The following is a 17,306-nucleotide window of genomic DNA, read 5'->3' as shown; positions in this document are numbered from 1 at the left end:
ACACACACACACACACACACACACACACACACACACACACACACACAGTAGGTGGGAGTGTGGCTTGGCTATAAGCTGTCCTGTAGACCATGAGGAGATAAGACAACTCCACTTGTCCCCATCATTTGGTCAGCTTTATCTTAAGTTATCTAAAGTGTTTTTCTTCTCTCTCTCTCTCTCTCTCTCTCTCTTCAGCTTCGTTTTTTTCAATCCCTTATTTATTGACTCTTTCTTCTCTATGAAGGTGACACCATGCAGTGTAGGCTTGGAATTATCTTGACCTGACCACAGGCCCTTGTAGTACAGACTGATATTTTTTCAGGGAATATAACCATTACACTGGAATGAGGCATAAATCATGGCTTATGGTGGGTTTACTGTGGTGCTGGCATCAAGGGAAGTGAAAGGAAGACGTGTACGAGTGGAGACATTTTGCATTTTAGTATGCGCTATTTCAGGATCAGCTGTAGATTGTAAACATTACACATCTGGATTTTTATTACAGGCTTGGTAAGACAACAACAGTGCCAATTGATTTGAATCAAACCGATTTTTTGAATGTTTTCTTTCAACATAATCTATTCACTTTCGTCATCTCTGCAGATGTTGTACCCTCGATCTTTGTTGAGCGGCATTAAGAGAATATTTTTAAATTCACTCACTTCCCCTGTCAATAACATGACCTCACAGTTTGCTGATGGCCTTCATTAAATCCAATTCAAATGTTATCGAATGGCTTTTCCATGACGTTGCAGTAATTAAGACGTCCAGCTATTTTTTTTTTCAATATCATCCAGTCAATAAAGCTCGTCCGAATTTCAGCTAGTCACTTTTCACTCAGCTGTCATCAATTTGTATCCGCTCCCATCGCCCCTCCGGCCGATTATTGACGATGTGTTGGAGTGGAATGAGGGTAAAATAAGCTCTAATTTCAGTAGCAAGGACGATAGAAGGTTTGATTATTGTCATGCTTTATATTTGTTTAAAGCTGCAGCGAGTCTATTTCTACTCGGGGGTTGTAGTTCATTTTAGGGAAATTACCAATAAATCCTGCATATATAGCTAACTCCCCTGCTGTTAGCTATTCGTATAGTAGCGAGTGGGACTTCCGTCTGACACCTATAACCTGCTATGAAATGGAAATGTGGATCTATAAACTAAACAACTGAGGGTGAACCTTTCATTTTATTTCCTTTAATATTTTTTACCACCCTCAGAGATAGGATGGTTGTTCAAATTAGAGACTTCCCCCTAGACAAAGACCCCACTGGGCAGCATCCGTATTCATCAATGCCATAAGGCCAGACCAATTGTAATATTATTTTATTGCGGTAGTATTTTTTATCCAGCCAGTCTCCGATAACTTCCGAGTTAGATTTTATGGCTGTGCTCTTCCTCACTTATTTCCCTTTTTGATGTGTCTCTGAATACTGTACCTTCTGCTTACTCTCATGCTCTCTCTCTCTGTCTTCTTGCTCCATCTATACCCTGACTATCTATTTCACGATTGACTGTGGATTTGACTCATTCCTCTCCTTTACTTCCCTCCTATACCACATCTCCAGTTTTTCATTTATGGCCAGCTGCAGCGGGCTGCGTAATGAAGGCAGTGTTATAAAGTATGGGAGGTGCCTCCGGGCAGGCTCACAGCCTGTGTATCGGCAGATAGAAAAATTGAAATAGGATGAGGATGGAGACAGAGGGGCAGAGACTAGAGGATTACACAGCCATGAAACATAGAAAAGATCCACGATTAGAAACATGAAAACAACAGAAAAAATATTACAGGCACAATGAAAGTTTAGCTGATATGTGAATGTTGTTCCTTATGTGACTGCCTTTGTGCATCATCTACTAGAAGTGAAGAGGGGAAAGAAAGCAAGGAAACTTGTCAACAGATAAATCGCATTAAATGAATCAATATCAACGTCACCTGAGGAAGCAATTATTTAGCCCAGATCTTTTTGTTATCAGTTGCAAGCAAGAGTTTTCTCTCTCTCTGAGGAAAGATCCAGCTTGGGAAGGAGAGGACTTGAAATAGTGATGGGATTCTGAGTTAGCAGAGCCTGAGAAATGAGATATGAGAATAATGTACAGTGAGTTGTCTGTGAAAGGGCTTCTCACTGGTCTTTGTTTATGGCATCGTAAAGCACTTCACGTACTACACCTGCGCTACATGTTGTAAACTGCACCTACACACATATTAATATTATTGTACTGAATGTGATAATCTACTGAAAACACAACATGCCTTTTTAAATTAAACTAACTAATATATTCTTTTGTATACTGTAGGAAAGTTTTTTTTGTGGTGCAAACACAGAAGCAGAATAAAATAAAGCATTTAACCTTAGTCCAAACTAAATGAATGACACGGCACTTTTTACTCCCTCACCTCAAATCTGTTCAAAACAAGCCTGTAAAACTTCTGCAAGAGCTCCAGCCTGAAAATAATCTGTCTGTAGAAAAACATGGGGAAGGACGGAAAAACTGGAAGACACACAAACAGATATAAATGTAAAGAAAGCTGAAAATAAACCAGAAAATAAAACTAGCAAAAATCTGAAAGGGTATGCGGTCGATGCGCTACCACTAATCCAAAGTGTTATATTTTGGATATAAAAGTGAGCTCGCTCAGCGCTTTGTGAGTGCAGGCAGAGCTGGTGGTGGCGAGTACAACACAAATCAGTCTAGAGAGACGCCAATAACCACCACCGCCACAGGCAGGTGGGGTTATTCTCTCTCAGAGCGTTGGCCATTGCCCTGTGGGCAGTTTCAAAAGCAACACTTGGAAGACTATTGGTGGTCATTTTGGCTTAGAGTAGATCCTTCATGGGTTTGGCTTTTGCAAAAGAGGGTCTTTGTCCTTTCTGTCAGGTCAAACTCTGTCTTTTGTAATTGTGCTCTTACCTAGTTGGACAAACAAAGTTCTTGACTCATATTATATGTAACAAATAGGGGTGTAACAATACACATATTCATATTGAACCGTTCGGTACGAGGCTAACACTATTATATTTGGAAAATGCAGAAGCTTAAATTGTGGGAAATATAATGCGCCCAACAAGGCAAAACATCTGACGTAACAGACAACTGTCTGACACTCCCACGATGGAAGAAAAACATTCTACTCTGGTGAGCCACATTTGTTCTGGGAGAGGCTTACTTAGAGGTAAACTAGCTTACCAGGAAAACCAACAGCAGCACACACGCTACAAACTATCCCCGCAACGTTTAGGCAGTGGTGCAAGGCCTTCTCTGCTGGCCTAAACAGAATCACAAAGTTATATCTATTTTATAATTTTATATTTTTTCTTAAATATACTACATGTATTATAATTTATAAAAATATTTTCCCCATTATCTTATGTTCTCATTGCACAGCTACTGTCTTCCTCAGTTGCTCTGCTTCCAGTGCAGCTTGTTTTAAGTAGAGCTTTTATCCAATCAGATTTCACCTCTGTGTCTCACAGAGGTGAAATCTGCAGATTCACAAGTGAATCCATGTGCAGTTTAAGTGAATGGGGACGATATTGTTGATTGTCATAGTCTTCAACCAATCAGATCTTTAGTTTGATATGTTGGGCGTATTCTTTGACATGGCAGAGCCTGCTAGCTGGCTTAGTCATATGTGATTGGTCAGTGAGCTAGCCTGACATGTTGGGTGGTGACAGTCCCAAAATCTGCTGTCAAGCGACATTTTCAGCCTCAAACGCATTAAAACCTATTCACTAAATACAACTGGGGAGGCTCGTCTGTCTTCACTGGCATCCATGAATCGAGAAGGACTTCTTACTGGAACTGAAAACGCACGGATGTACTGAACAACCGTGAGATTAAACTCTTTGTTAACAAAGAAAGGAGGAAGAACAGCTAAATAGTGAACAGCAGCTCTGGTAAGTTAACTGCAGTAGCTTTAACTGCCATAAATATGATCTACGTCATCATTTAATGTGCTTGTTTATATTATATATTATTATTTATACAACTTATATGGATTTTCGTTTGGTTTTATATGTGATAGGAACTATTGTTACGTCCTATGTTGCGCGGGGGACACATTTAGCCGGTGCACAGCAACAAGACGACGCGCGAAGCGGCAGCGGTCTATATACTCAGTGCAAAGTGTTAAAGTTAAAGTTAAGTTTAAGTTTTTAAGTGATCTACTTTCTAGATTCGTGTGCTTTCCAGTGGACTCATTTTCCCTCTCGGTGTTGACAGACAAATAAATCCGTCAGTAACAAGAACTATGGAGTCGTGTATTTCCTGGAGGGAGTGACAGGAGAGTTACTACTCTGTTAATTTGTCTATCGTGTCGTTTTCATGATATGGGTAATATTGTTCCCTCTGATATGAATAATATTTGAATGTCCCGTGCTCGTGAGTGTGTGGCGGAATGCATGTTTTAGCTGAATTGATTTTGACTCATTGTTCGTTAAGTTCGTTAATGCTGCCGCATCCCGTCATGCCGGTATTCATGTATCTGCACTCATAGTGTATTTGTAGGTGTTGAGCTTCATTTTTACGAGTGCAGGCCCAGGTATAAAATGCACGGCCCGCCACTGCGTTTAGGTAGCTATTCCCTACCGATTCAAACAGGGCTAAAGGTATATTTATATCCGCGGATATGAGACCCTACTCTGGAGTGGAAAACGCAGGCTGTATGAACATGCTTAATGTTATTGAGCCCTGTGACACTACTCATTAATGTGCCCATTTCGCCAGACCATAATTCCTGCTTTGTCAACGGAAACAACTTCAGATACGCCCCCTTGAGAGTCTCACCAGCGAGCAGTTGGCATTTCTGCTTTTTTTGCTGTATTGAAAACGTACCGAACCGTGGCACCACTGTATCGTATTGAGCCAAACCAAGAATTTTGTGAACCGTTACACCCCTAGTAACAAAATATGGGCAAACTGTAGTGGTCTCTATCCCAAAAGACACACAATTCAACCTAAAGCATCTGTAAACATCAACTTGCAAACATGTAAAAAAGAGGAAAGACTAGGACAGCACTCCTAGTTAAAAGTTTGACTTTTTAATATTGCCACACTGACATTCCAGGCAGGACGCCCTTCTTCAGAGTGTATTCTGGCAATTAAGCTATATTAAAAAGTAAAATTAGAGTGCTGTCCTATCTTTACTTTTTTATCCTCTACATTAAGGACCCAGTCATGGTCTAAGTGTGAGTTGAGCGCATTGTGTTTTAATTTGTAGGAGACATGTATAAAGATAAGAGCGTGAACAATAGAACTGGACATACACAGTATCATGCTGGGGTGGGTGGGTGGGTGCGTGTGGCTGAGTTGTGATGGGTTTTTCAGTAGCTTTTAATGTCATCGTTTAATCATATTTGTTTATTTACTCATCCAGCTATGAGTGTCCTTGTTGTATATTGCACCAATTTATATATAGTATTTCACAGGTATTTGTCAAGTAAATTGAATTGTACTCTGACACAAGCATCCGCTGCTGACCTCATAATATTGCATTACATTGAAAAACTCAAACTTCAGAAAGGCCATGTGTGTCCCCTTATGTCCAGAATACATGAATGGTGAATGCTGCTTCAGTATAGGCCAACAACATCTCTACCAATTACACCTCCCTAGCGGTTAATGAGGTGACAACTGGACTACTCAGGTCTCAAATATTGTATAACATGACCTCTGATTTCTCCTGAAACATACTCTATTTTTAGTTTTTTAGAGTAGCATAAAAGGCAGGTATATGATTTATTTTTTTAAGTTAACACTGCTTTATCTCAGCTTTCTAAAAAAATTCAAGTGTTTAACTGAAGCCGTTAGATAATTATCGAGAAAGCAGCTGGGTTAACAGTGTTGTGCTCGAGGGCATTTTGGTCAGATTTGTTGTTAGCTGCCGCTGAGAGCCGCTAAACCTTTGACCTTCTGATTATGAGATGGTAAAGATAGAGGGTAATACTGTTGCTCGAGGTCTTGAAGCTATAATTGTGAAAGGATGACAGTATTGGTCATTGAGTTATATTTATAGCAAAGGTTGCTGCCCAGATGTTACCACATGTGTAACGGTGGTGTCTCTTTTTATTAGCACAACTTCAATAGTATTTGTGTCCACAAACTATGTAGGTGATGTCCGCTGACCTGCACTGACCGGTTATTATGTTTTACAATCATCACAGTGTCGTGATACATGGATTGGCTGGAATTTTACCGTTTCACAACAAAACATTATTTGCAGTTGAGGTGATTTTTTTTTTTTTATATACAATGTTTCAAATTTCACTTTTGACTTATATACTCCTAGAAACAGCCTTCCTAACTTAACATCTTAGCTAACACTGGTACATTTACAGTGTTGTGCATGTGAATAGAAAATAAAGAGAACTAAAAAGACACGACAAGAGATCTGGCAAACAGATCTAAAACGATATACATTATAAATGCGTTTGAGACACTAACTCACTAAGTGGAAAATGAGATAATGGATATAAATGATGGAGGATTAGTAAATGGATGGTTTCATTTAGGTGCAGGGGATGTTGACACACTACAAGCCCACTCACTGGAGTTGCAGCTCCTGTCCTTGCCCTCTACTTTACAGTGACCCCCCTCAACTTTGTACAGCCAGCTTATGGCTCTGGTAAGAAAATACCACAAGAACACTGCTTGTAAAATTCACATTGACTGTCTGAGAGTACAAATGATAAATACTGTTTGAAGGTGGTCATACTTGCACTTATATCTGTTCAATACCAAAGCGAATGCGATCGCAAATGTTGTATAAATGTATGAATGAGTTCTGGCATATTTTTAAAGCAATGGGATGTTCTTCTACCATATATCTACCCACAGAAAATATTTCAGCATGACTGTAAAGTTTAATTTAGTTACAGTTTGTAAAATCATCTTCTACATTTTGTGCTTAAGACCTGCTACTAAAAGAAAACAAATGAATTATTATTATTTCTCACTGAGGCCGGTGATCAGATTGGTGCATTCTGTGTTTTCCAGCCTGTTGCTCTCTTGTGATTTACCAAGATCTCGTTCATTCATGCACCCTGTCAATGAATGTGAAGTTGTGCCAGAATACATTTCAGTCTCTGGGCAGGAATCCACAGAAGTGGTCTACAGTTGTTTTAATATCATTCTCAAGATTATTCTAAGAGCAGCACCAGCCTATTCCACTGCGTGTGTATCTAGTTGTGTTTTCAATGTGTTCTTCTGCTGTGGTCCACAGTGCCCTGCATGCCACAAAGCTAATTAAATACACAGCAAGCCAAGGGGCTTAGACATGTGTTGCCTGGTTGTGCCCCCACATACTCTCTCATACACTGACATAAGTGTAAAATAAACTGTGTGTTTCTTTTGCCACCTTTAAGGGGCAGCTGCATGACTCTTGATGTCATCATGTTCGGTTTCTTAAATCTGGCATGAAAACAGTGTCCAGACTGATGCATGGATCCCAGCTGTTACCCTGTGACCCAGGCATCCATGTGACCACAGAAGAAGTAAGAAGGGCATCCTGTATCCACTCTGCTCCCCATAGATCCCTTCAGAAGGCACTTACAGGGACACGGAAGGACTTTCTTGTTTTTGCCCTCGGGGGCTGCAGCTAGGGAACTGAGATTCATGTGTTATTTTGAACCTGAGGAGTGTGTTGTTTTGTATTTGTCAGTGAGTGCATACTGGTGTGTATCTGTATGTGTGTGCCCATATTATTGCATAACAGAGTGCAATTTCTTCATGTCTGTTTTGGTGTTTGTGTGTTATTTTAGCCTGGAGGCTGAGCGAGTGAACTATGCCTCTTTGTCCCTTAACACCCTCTTTGCTGTCACCGTCGCTGTGCAGCTACACTGTCACACTCAGGGTAAATAACCATGCCCAAATTAGTCTTTTTATGGCCTAAAATAATAGAGTCACACCATCATGAATGTTTAATACCTTTTCCCAGGCTCTTTGCTGACAAAAGCATAATTAAGGCTTGTACATAATGCGCTGGCTCAACGGAAATGCGCCATTTTCAGCAAATTCACGAGTGTGTTTGTGGGAAGACTCACTGTGTAATTCTTCTTAACATGGGCTGCTGTGTCTTGCTGTTAAACCTAACAATGCAGGGTGTAACACCAGATCCGACTGTATAGTCATAGCTGGAATGATATTTGTATTCTTTGTAATTGTCAAGGAAGTCAAAAGGACAATGGAGCCAAGAGTCATATGCTCAGGATTGTTTTTCAACTCTACAGTCGAGCAACTGATGGGTTTTTCTTCAGAACTGAATAAAATAGAGAATAGGCTGTGTGCCGAACACAGAATGTTTTTTGCAACAACTGTGTCTACATCTATGTTTTAGACAAACCTGCAGAAGTTGCCATGCTTTTGGTTTGCTATGAATTAAAAGTGCTCGTTGTTATTACAGGTGCCGCATTCGTTAGTATTACTTTCATTAATTAATTTTCGACCATATTTTTCTGGCCACTTTCTTCCTGCTTCCTTATCTTAATTATTTAATTTCTCTCTATGTTTTCTGTCTGTTATTTCATGTCACCACCTGTGTCTATTCATTTATCAATTCATTGCTTTATTAATTCTATAGTCTGCTGTTATTTATTACTCTATCCAGCTTATTTTTCACTTTTATAGATCTCTGATAGTTTCTTTATGTAAAGGACCCAAAGCATAATTAGATATATCACATTGTAGCTGTTCATTACACCAATAATTTATTGTAGATCGAATTCCTCTGATTAGATCCAAATATATTAATAATGCTGAAAAAGTCTCACTTCAGTTTCATATATCCTCTTCTCTTTCATCACTTGTTTTGGGCTAATTTCTAACATCAATAAAGAGACAGAAACACACGCATGATTAGCAGAGGTTCAAAATTAAACAAAGCTAAAATATATAAATTTAAATATATATTGTACTTAAAAAACACTGAGTAGAGAAAATCTGCCTAAATCAATCTTTACTTCTCAACATTGCATGTTAAATACAGGCAATGTTCTCGTTATTTCCAAATGTGGGCCTCGTGCATGTTTTATGTCCTCTTTAAGGCGATGTCTACGAGCAGAATGCTAAATAATTGACGAGACGCGATCTGGATCAAACGGAAAGTCTGCTTCTGTTTGTGCCTCTCTGTATGCACATGCTGTTCTCTCTGTGTGTGGGGCTTTGTGCACGCATGTGTGTTTGTGTGGTGGATAGACTGCCTTTTCAATGTGTGTTTTTTTTTGTGTGTGTGTGTGCAAGAAAAATAAGATTTTGAAAGAGTTGGTTGTTTTTTTCTGTAGTCGGTGTGATGATCGCTTATTACTGCAGACATGAAATATGTTTGGACTTGTTGTCTATAGAAACAGATTTTTAGCTTTTTAGTTTCTAAATGAGGAGCTCAATAATCTGGGAGCTTATTCATGAGTTTTGATTATGTCCACACTATCCATCAGGAAACAATTTATTGTCCCTGTCACAAAAGCTGGATTCATCTTGAATGCATTTTACGAATGTATTCATCAGTAAGCTGTTGTTTTTGACCATCTCTGGTCAAACATGCTGATAATAACAATATAGTGGCTGCATACTTACATATCTATATATCCTACCTAGATTGATGGTACAATTCTAATCCAGCAGTGAAGACAAATAGGTGCTTTGGATAGATTTGGACATGTTATTATTTAAAGTCAGTCACTGACAATGGATGATGAATGAAAGTGGTCTTGAGATCATTGGTGGCCCGACCTAAAGTCTGGATTTGCCATGAATAGTGGCTCATGCCTTCATGTTCCCCTCAGGGTGAATTGCAATAACTTTGGTGATCCTCTGACGTTTTTGTCTGATGCCATTATCAGGTCAAAATAACAATTTGTCCAATATTTTGGTACTTGCAAAACGAATGACATTCTCGTCTGCCTCAGCTGTACTTTGTGGTATGTGCTAATTGGCAAATGTTAGCAGGCTAACATTCTAGATTAATAAACATGATACCTGCTTAGCATCAGAATTTATGAAACCAAGCAATCTTTACTCACACACACACACATCTCCTCACCCAACCATCCACACACACACGGCACACCACACCTTATTCTCCTCCATTGCACGGTCACACTCAATTGAACCTGTCATCTTCTCTTTGGTCCCCTAATGGCCGTCTACTCGCAGAGAGCTATTAGAGTACAGGACATGTTATTGGAAATCAAAGAGGATTTGGAGACCAGGGCGTCCTCCTGCAGGGGAAAGCACCCAGCAGAGGTCAACTTGTTACAAAAACACACTCGGTCAACCCTGGCCGCTCAGATGGATTGCTCCTGAGTAAATCTCTGTCTCCATCCTCGCCATGGTTGCTCTGGTTATTTTGGAGCAATTTTTGAAGTGATTTTGAAGAACCGATGGTATGCAATCATAATACCGGGAGTCTATGAAAGATGCTGTACATACAAACTGTGAAATTGAATCATTGCCTGTTGTATTTCTTCCACATTGTCAGTCAAGATTGAATCCACACATCAGGGTTTAGAGGTTTGGAACAGGGTTATGAAATCAACAGATAAACTCTTAAAATGGTTTGATGGTTAATATGGAAAACTGCTGTTTTTGGTTCCTTTTGCCATGCCTTCTCTCTTATTGCATTCACTAGCGGCGTAGTCACTAGACATCCAGAGTTTGTAATTCTGATCATCTGATTACTCAGATAACAAGCAAACAACATCTGTACAAGAGTGATTCTTTCTGCTAGTTAGTGTGCCTTGAAACGTAATTTTCAAGAGCAAACAATTGGAGTACCTGACCAAAATTGCACTCTGTCAAACCCTTCAGGGGGAAACTCGAACAAGTTGGTAATTTTGTAGCACATGCTGCCATAAGAGGTTTCCTGCATCTGTTTATATTACATACTTTCTCTATAATTGAGATGAACTGAGACTTCATAATATTCTAAAATGACAGCAGAGAAAGTGTTAGTTTTTATAGACATTACAGGTTTCCGGTTTCCAGCTGCTGTCTGGTTATATGATAAATGAACACCCAAAGATCCAGGTTACCTAGGTAACTCAGGTGACCTTGTAGATTTGAGCCCAGTTTGGGACTTTCATTGTGTAATAGAGTATTATTTTTATCCCACTCACGTACTTCCAGTCTCTCTCAATGTAAACTACTCTACAACAAAGCACAACAACCTTGAAATGAAAATCTGTACAAATGCTGCTCACTGTAAAAAATCAGTAATAAGTGAAAAATACTACTGTTCAGTTCCTGCGAATAAGTTGCTGTTTTCTTTTTTTAAATGTGATTTTAATGAGTGGGAAAGAAACAGTGTATAATATAAATATATTTATAATAATACAAATACAATACAAACATTGTAAAATTGATATTTTAGTCATTGATAATTTCGCACGAAATAAAAGTAGCAAAAAGATGGGGTTTTTTTATCACAAGAGAAATCCGCCCCCTTAAATACCCCAAATCAAGAGATTTTAAAACATGATATAAACCGGAGCAAACATGGAATGGCGTGTCTGGGATCAGAAATGACTCTATATTCTTAGTAGCTATCATTGGGTTGGAGAGGGCTGGGGCCACTTTTTATCACACAGTATTCACTTTATAACATATGTTAGATTTTGGGCTTTCTCCACATTGTGTTTGTCAAAGCTAAGGGCCACACTCTAAGGGATAACTAAAATGTCTTTGTGTCAGCACCACTGTGTGGTGTCTATGTAGAAAACAATGCCAGACCCTCAGTGCAGCTTGTTATTTGGAAGCGTAGATGTGCAGTACATTAAAAGCTGTGGCTAACGAAAGCGGCATAGTGCAACTGATATAAGCTGTTTGCAAAGGCAGGACATTGGGGAAATCAGAAGCTTCATTAAAGTTTCATATTGTGTTTCTCTACACTTGCAGTTTCATCTTGTGTCTCCATTTACTTAAGGGCCCAAACTAAATAAAGTTAGACTCGCCCTGGGAGCTTGGATTGTAAAAGCTTTAACAACACAATTGTCATGTGAAAAAAAAGGGGCTGTAGAGGGATCGTCATCGTTTTATCCATGACCATGAATCTTTTAATATTAGGGCAGTAGGAGGAATTTCTGTGTGTGTGTCTTCCAGTGGGATGTTTGTTTTGTTTTTGCACTGCACAAATATACATTGCGTTGATACTAGAGTGAATTCTGTTTTTCAATGTTTGCTAATAATACACTATTTATGCCGTATATGATCATACAACGTGGTCCGAGTGACTCTACAGTGTTTGTCCATTTAAGGTTATGTGATGTGCTTGAGAATCTACTTGTCTGTATCCGCTTCTGTCAGTCTGTCACTTTTCCACTTTTCCCACATTCACCGCATTCGTAGTGTCAGGAAACAGACAGAATGACAGCAGATAGTCACTCTCTGACACACACACACACACACACACACACTCTCTATCGGGGCATTAGTCAGCTAGGTTTCCCCATGTGCTGCAAATGATCTGTGAAAATCATACAGAAATCCTGTGCAAGTCTTGGACACACAAACGTATGCAGTATGCATGCACATATTCACAAATTGAAGCAAGGTTCTTGCTCTTTTGCCATATCTCTTTCACACACATGCACACGTGGTAGATATCAAGAGGCAGATATCTTTGACAGCTGCCCAGGTTAGATGGCCTGTTCCTGGCAGAGCTGGCTTTTATAGAGGCTGCTGGTTTCTCAGTGTTAAGTTTCCTGCTGGGTCTTTTGTCCCGTTCTGTGGTTATCATCTTATAAATGAGGGTGTCCACGGGGAGATGAAAGGAATGGAAACAGGTGAGCACTTCACAGAGCACAGCAATGAATCACCGAGAAAATCTCTAATAACAGAGACCAAAAAAATGCTTCAGTGCATTAGTGTAAGCAGCTTAGCCAGGTCCGACGCGGTATACAAAGCTCTAATTACATTTATTCAAATGCTGAAATACTGAATATTGACTATAGCATGCATTTTGTTCTATTTTACAACTAACTAATTTTCCAAAACCATCTATTTGTCAATAAACATACAGTAGCACTGAATAACGACGCTGCTTTAATTCAGTCGATTTCGAAGCAATTATGCAGGTCTTTGAAAGTGTAATCTGTTTGAAATTGCATATTCATTATACATTGCTTAGTTTTTAGCACAGGTATCACAACAAACGCAGTCAGAATTCTCAAATACATAGAGTACATCGGAATATGACGTTAAAGCCCTTCAGCAAATTGTGCAGCTTTGATTTTGTGTTGTTAAACTATTGTGAAGATGATATGATGAAACATCTGTAGACACAATTGTTCACATGATAGCTTCAGTGTCGTACCCATTCTGACTCACGCTTCCTTCCTGTCACATTCAGGCAAAGTTTCTGCACACTGTACCTAGCTTTAAGGCGTCCAAGATAGTTTTATCACATCCTACGAATTTGACAATCTTACCGTGCCCTTGTGACTCACCTTTTATTTTAGAAAGAAAGCTGTAGTCATAAAAATCACCTGAACGAGTTCAAGCTGCCTCTGTGCGTTTGTGTGCCAGTCTTTACCCGGAGCTCTAACCTTCAAACTACAAAAATGCTCTGATGCTGTGCTGAGGCTTCACACACACTTAGATGGAGGTCCATCTAAGTGTGTGATTGTGTGTGTGTGTGTGTGTGTGTGTCTGTGTGCATGTGTATGTGACACAGCCCTCGTGTGACAGCTGGGCCCTTTTCAACGAAACTCAAAAATCAAGCATGCTTATCCACACATTGTGTCTCTCAAACGTCACAACCAAAGATGTGTTAAATACAAATACCAACCTCTTTCCTCCATCACTTGGGACCCTGCTGAACATCGTAGCTGCACTACCAGCTCACCTCTTTTCTATAGCTTGCATCATGCCTTCTTGATGGGGAGCAGCATGTTTGACACAGGAGAAAGGAAGTGAGGGACAGGGCCAGAGAAGAGAAACATGGGAAGGAGAGAGGTAAAATAGAAAGGCAGGAAAAGTGGGGAAAAGGCTACCCTGCTGTTGGCAGAAATTGTTTCCATAATGTTTGAAGTCCGCAACATTCCAATTGGGCTGCAAAGAATCGGGATTACACACACACATGCACACACTCAACTCTGCCCTGTAAGAGATAGAGGCAAGGAGCGAGGAGGAGGGGGTAGAGAGGGAGGGATGGTGATGAGGAGTGAAAGTGGCAAGTGAGTTTTGGAGAGATGGCAGAAACCAGGGGGAGAGCAGCCTCCATGCTTGTGACAGCAGCTGCAATCCTATCCACTGGAGGAAAAGGGAGATGACACCTCCATGAAGGAAATGCGCAGGGAAACGAGGCAAGAGGGAGGAAAGAGACAAAAATGGCAGAAGAAATATATAAAAAATAATGTGTGAGAACATCACAGCCAGAGAGGGAAATGGCAAATCACAGATTGTTTGGACATTTGTCCTCGTTAGAAGCCATGATCAATAGGCAACTGTTTGGATGCTTTTTGGTCAGTGTGGGCAATTCAGCCAAGAAACAGCACTTGTTTGCCCTTATTTACAGTAGTGTCCCAGTTACCAAATCTCATCCCTGCCTCACAAAAAATGGCCAATGTTTTGCACAGTAAAGGCGACAGCAGCATACAGATTTATATAAAACTGTACCATGTGATTTTCTTGCTTTTCATTTTTCTGTGTGGCACAATTAGGCCTCAATGAACAAGCTTCTGGTGTGGATTAACCAATACTCTCCTCCTGCAGCAATGCATGACTCCTCCTGTTTATATCTTTTGTTCTTTCGCTGTGTTTTGCAGACCTTGACAAACCTGTTCTGACGGTGCACCAGACCATCAGCGATGTGCGTGGCAGTTACTACCAGGAGAAGACGGTGTTCCTGCGCTGCACCGTCAACTCCAACCCTCCCGCACGGTTCATCTGGAAACGTGGGAGCATGCTCATCGAACAGAGCAAGGACAACGGAGTGGACATCTACGAACCGCTTTACACTCAGGTACACACAAAACGCACTGCAGAGACACACGGCCAAGTTTCACATCACACCCTGCTTTCTGCTCTCCTCTCAATCGGCGATTCATTTACTCTAAATCTCTCTCTTCCTTTTATTTTTTATTCCTCCCAACCTTCTAACATTAACGGTTTACACACACTGTTTAAGCACTATGGTTGGCTTGTGACCAGTTTACTGTAGAAAAAGTCCTATTCAGTGTAACACATCCATTGTCTGTGTAGTGTTTCACCACTGTGTGGATGCTAAATCAGAATTAGGGTAACATTAGCAGCTCTGCTCTTCATTTGATTTGGCAAGTCTATCAACCTCAGCCAAACTCGCTGTTTGATATTATGCCATGTTCGTCCAAACACATCATAGTCCTCATCCTAAAAGTGAAACGTACTGCTTGAAAATACAAAACGTGTTCGTCTTTATCAATCGTTAGCACGACTGCTCCCTTTTTCTCCACTTATCAAAGCATCAGTCAGCCACAAAGCAGTGCCCCTCGAGTTCAATTAGCCAGCCGGCAGAGCTGTTCCCGGGTGCTGCCTGAGACGACGTTGGCCCATCACCCACCGTAGCAGAGAGACAGTTATACAGTATCAGACACAACTTCTTGATCTGAAAAAATGATCAGTGATGTTGAAAGCGATGTGAGAGTGCTTCTGTGTCTGTCTACGTGAGTGGCACAAAGAAATCTACTGGAGTAGAGAGTGACATTGTTTTAAGAACAGTCAGGGAGAGGATGGATGGTTTCAGCTTTTGCTTTTGCACTGACAATCAGATCACTTTCAATTTCCTAATGGTCCCATGTGAAAGCCGTTATAAATTCATCATTCATATTACTCTTTATGTAGATTTGTGACGCTTCAGTTGATAATCAGGTCAGACATACAAACACAGTATGTGCTTGTGTGTGTGTGTGTGCGTGTGTGCTTATCTAAGTGTGTCTTTGACCCTGTTTATGACAGTGCAGCTCATCAAAAATTGAAGTGACTTTTACACAAGATTACAGCCCAGTTTAGAAAAGCCTGAGCTTTCTCATTGATGTAATGTTATGTGCTATAATGGAAATGTGGTCATATTGGATTTATTCTTAGATTCATGTTTATATATGTGTTTCATCATTATTTTTTTTCTTCTATTTTGGCATGATGTTGTTGTGTTTGTCTGCTTCATCCCATCTAGGGTGAGACCAAGGTGCTGAAGCTTAAAAACCTCAGACCCAAGGACTTTGCCGATTACACGTGCCAGGTGTCCGTCCGCAACGTGTGTAACATCGAAGACAAGTCGGTTACCTTCAGGCTCACAAATGCCACATGTAAGTTTTCTGAATTGTTTTTTTTAAAACACTGCGAAGACAAATAAATGCTTGCGTGTACGCCTTCTCTGATTTTCTCCTTTGAATTTCATGCTTTCTCTGCATGCCCATTGTCTCTCTTGCTGTCTGTCTCACTCTCTCTCTCTCTCATTGTTAGAATATCCCCCATCTTTACGTGTGAAATATTCTCCTTTTCACCTTCTCATTAATGTCTTTCTCTCTATGTCGTCCTTTCCTTCCTTTCCCTTAGTTTTACCTCCACCCTTTGACTCTCATATTTGCCCTCAGTCTGCCTCGTTGCCTGCCTCCCAGTGTGCCACATTGCCTATCTGTCTTGTTTTTCTGTTGCTGAAAGCTCATCTCAGGGCCGTCCGCTGTAATTCAGTTGTCACACTCCCTGTTATCTCCAATTCACTCTGCACCGCTCTGTCCATCTCCACGCCACCGCTCGGCAACTCTGCTACTTACGACAACATTGTTGACGTTGACAACCCTGTCGTGTTACAGTCAGACTGACACACCACAAGGGAAAACCCCCTTCTTTTTCTATTGTGTTCATTTTCTCTTCTTCTTTCCCTTTTTTCTTGCCTCATTCTCTAAATGCCAGACAGTCTGTTGTCAAATCTTGCATACAATTAAGTATCTTATATTCTTTTATATAAGTTATGTGGGAGAGAGATAACTGGTTGCTCTGTGTATTCAACTGTAAATCAAAATGTGTCGGGGGCTCTTGAAAAATGTGGGGAATAAACAGGAAGGCAAACCAGGGACGCCCAAATCTTTGAACAAACAAAGCAGGAAATATTAAAAAGCCTGTAGTATAGTGGCTGAATCATTAAAAGAGCCAACATGTTTCCACCACTCTAGCTTTTTGTCAGGGCATTTAACAAACTTAATCGTATATTTGTTAAATTTTTCACTCTTTGTTTCATTGCAGCCATTTGCTGTGACACTCATATTTAACTCGCATGCTGTCCATTTCTTTTGATCCTCCTTGAGATGGTTCTACTCCTTCATTGGAGTCCAGCTGTG

General features: G+C 40.3%; 1 protein-coding gene across 4 annotated transcripts in view; it reads left to right on the top strand.

The window, feature by feature from the left end:
* mdga1 (MAM domain containing glycosylphosphatidylinositol anchor 1) overlaps positions 1-17,306 on the top strand; it is a 163,339-nt gene that overhangs the window by 80,100 nt on the left and 65,933 nt on the right. For all 4 annotated transcript variants that reach the window (XM_031846333.1, XM_031846332.1, XM_031846334.1 and 1 more), the window contains exons 5-6: positions 14,757-14,953; positions 16,142-16,274. In XM_031846333.1, coding sequence (XP_031702193.1) covers positions 14,757-14,953; positions 16,142-16,274 — 330 coding nt within the window. The remainder of the gene's footprint in view (positions 1-14,756; positions 14,954-16,141; positions 16,275-17,306) is intronic.

The sequence above is a fragment of the Anarrhichthys ocellatus genome, unplaced genomic scaffold, assembly GCF_004355925.1.
Source record: "Anarrhichthys ocellatus isolate YVR2014 unplaced genomic scaffold, GSC_Weel_1.0 scaffold6, whole genome shotgun sequence".
NCBI classification, from domain to species: domain Eukaryota; kingdom Metazoa; phylum Chordata; class Actinopteri; order Perciformes; family Anarhichadidae; genus Anarrhichthys; species Anarrhichthys ocellatus.
This window is presented reverse-complemented; position numbering and strand designations above follow the sequence as displayed.